The sequence below is a fragment of the Glandiceps talaboti genome, chromosome 1 (genome assembly GCF_964340395.1).
Source record: "Glandiceps talaboti chromosome 1, keGlaTala1.1, whole genome shotgun sequence".
NCBI lineage: Eukaryota > Metazoa > Hemichordata > Enteropneusta > Spengelidae > Glandiceps > Glandiceps talaboti.
This window is the reverse complement of record NC_135549.1, coordinates 29,082,562-29,085,094: the sequence shown is the minus strand read 5'-3', so window position 1 is coordinate 29,085,094 and position 2,533 is coordinate 29,082,562. Positions and strand designations below refer to the sequence as shown.

Sequence of the window (2,533 nt, the reverse complement as noted above, 5' to 3'; positions counted from 1 at the left end):
GTACTGCACTTACTTGAATCTGTTTAACTTTTCAACAACTGACAGTACTGCACTTACTTGAATCTGTTTAGCTTTACTACAACTGACAGTACTGCACTTACTTGAATCTGTTTAGTTTTACTACAACTGACAGTACTGCACTTACTTGAATCTGTTTAACTTTACAACAACTGACAGTACTGCACTTACTTGAATCTGTTTAACTTTTTAACAACTGACAGTACTGCACTTGAATCTGTTTAGCTTTACTACAACTGACAGTACTGCACTTACTTGAATCTGTTTAACTTTTCAACAGCTGACAGTACTGCACTTACTTGAATCTGTTTAGCTTTACTACAACTGACAGTACTGCACTTACTTGAATCTGTTTAACTTTTTAACAACTGACAGTACTGCACTTGAATCTGTTTAGCTTTACTACAACTGACAGTACTGCACTTACTTGAATCTGTTTAGCTTTACAACAACTGACAGTACTGCACTTACTTGAATCTGTTTAACTTTTTAACAACTGACAGTACTGCACTTGAATCTGTTTAGCTTTACTACAACTGACAGTACTGCACTTACTTGAATCTGTTTAACTTTTCAACAGCTGACAGTACTGCACTTACTTGAATCTGTTTAGCTTTACAACAACTGACAGTACTGCACTTACTTGAATCTGTTTAGCTTTTCTACAACTGACAGTACTGCACTTACTTGAATCTGTTTAGTTTTACAACAACTGACAGTACTGCACTTACTTGAATCTGTTTAGCTTTTCTACAACTGACAGTACTGCACTTACTTGAATCTGTTTAGCTTTTCAACAACTGACAGTACTGCACTTACTTGAATCTGTTTAACTTTACAACTGACAGTACTGCACTTACTTGAATCTGTTTAACTTTTCAACAGCTGACAGTACTGCACTTACTTGAATCTGTTTAGCTTTACTACAACTGACAGTACTGCACTTACTTGAATCTGTTTAGCTTTTCAACAGCAACCAGTTTTCTCATCACCAAGAAGCCATTCTCATCATAGGATGCTTTTTGTTCTGGAGTTAGAACATTATTATTCAAGACATACTCAACCTGACTAGATGCCGCAGTAGGGTTGGTGTTCTGACAATTTTGTTAAGAAATAAAAACAAATACTGGTACCAACACACTTCTGACCACTTTCATTTCAATTGTGTGATACAAGTGGTTTCTTTCATGTTTACACATATTCATACTAATTAGTAAGTGACTAATTTCTCAAGTAGCAATCAGCAGACAATGAACTACTAGTACGCTATATGAGTACTGTACCATGACAGTAAATGGTGAGGGATGAATTACAATTTCAAATGCCCTTATTTCAAGTTTTTCCTCCCATATTGACATTAACAGTAATCTTTATTACGCTACACACACTGCCAGAGAGTGTGGTATGGTACCAAAAAAATGAAATATGAAACATGTCCCAGCAGACTGACAAATGACTGATTGACAACAAACAACTCATTTTTGTTGAGAATGGGGAAAGTGTAGGAGATACAACAAAACAAAACACCATACGACAAAGTCTCTGTACAAAGCAGTATCAGAGCATGTATGTATTACAGGGGATACATCCATGATCAGAGGTTCACGTACTTTGATCACCTTATCATAGTTTCGTACAAGGTACATAGTCTATCTGTGTCAATGTTTTGACGTCAGTCACGTACTCCGATGTACAGGTTACATGCACAGGTACTCGAATCAATATGTATGATTTAAAAAAAAATATGTATATAAGTAATTTATATTTATATACAATACATTTTTTTTTAATACACATTGATTCGAGTACCTGTGGTTACATGTACGTAACGGTACACACATCATGACATCGTATGCCCAATCAACTGTCTTTTCACTTGTCACATTTTACAAATCTCGTCACTATGGTTTGCAAAAATACCAGAGGCAATGGCGAAAACATTGCTCTTGAAGGTTACAACACTTTGAAAAGGATACAAGCACCCCCTGTGGAACGTCAGACGAAGTCAGCAGGTGACGTCGCAGAACCCTCAACCTCTCTTCGGCCATTTCTAGTGGTGTTGTTTGGTCAAAGGTCACTCACAGCGCCCTCTGAGCTTAAATTATGGTTTTCTTTTGTTTTAATCACAGGCCCTCTATCACTGGCGATGTCAACCACATGATTGGACTAAATTGCCAATTGTTGCGTATAGATTGTGTAAAATCAAAATAACATGACATGAAAAATTTAGGGCAACATACAACACTTTCATTTGTAAACAAAATGGAGTGCGAAATATACATTGTGTATAAAATATGTTATTTTTTTTTATTCTCTTGATGAAAGGAAAGAGATACACCGTGTATTACACTATTACATCATAAACAATTCTTTGACAAAGTGAAACTTTGATAAATGTAGAATATATGTATTTTATTAAATGTAAATTTAAACTGTCTTGACTATGAAAGTCATTCATTAACACTGCAGTAGCTGTAGTCGGTGTTTTTGTTTTTATTTTCTTGGTGTGTGTGTT

General features: G+C 35.4%; 1 protein-coding gene across 2 annotated transcripts in view; it reads right to left on the bottom strand.

Annotated features, from left to right (window-relative positions):
• Positions 1-2,085, bottom strand: part of LOC144443485 (phytanoyl-CoA dioxygenase, peroxisomal-like) — an 11,869-nt gene extending 9,784 nt beyond the window's left edge. Inside the window, exons 1-2 of one of the 2 annotated variants that reach the window (XM_078133016.1) lie at positions 1,995-2,085; positions 967-1,112 (exon numbers count right to left, since the gene is read on the bottom strand). In XM_078133016.1, coding sequence (XP_077989142.1) covers positions 967-1,112; positions 1,995-2,066 — 218 coding nt within the window. In that variant the 5' untranslated portion in view covers positions 2,067-2,085. Of the gene's footprint in view, positions 1-57; positions 67-966; positions 1,113-1,994 lie in introns of those variants that run through there. The other variant, XM_078133098.1, reaches the window with a different exon arrangement.
• Positions 2,086-2,533: the final 448 nt, after the last annotated feature.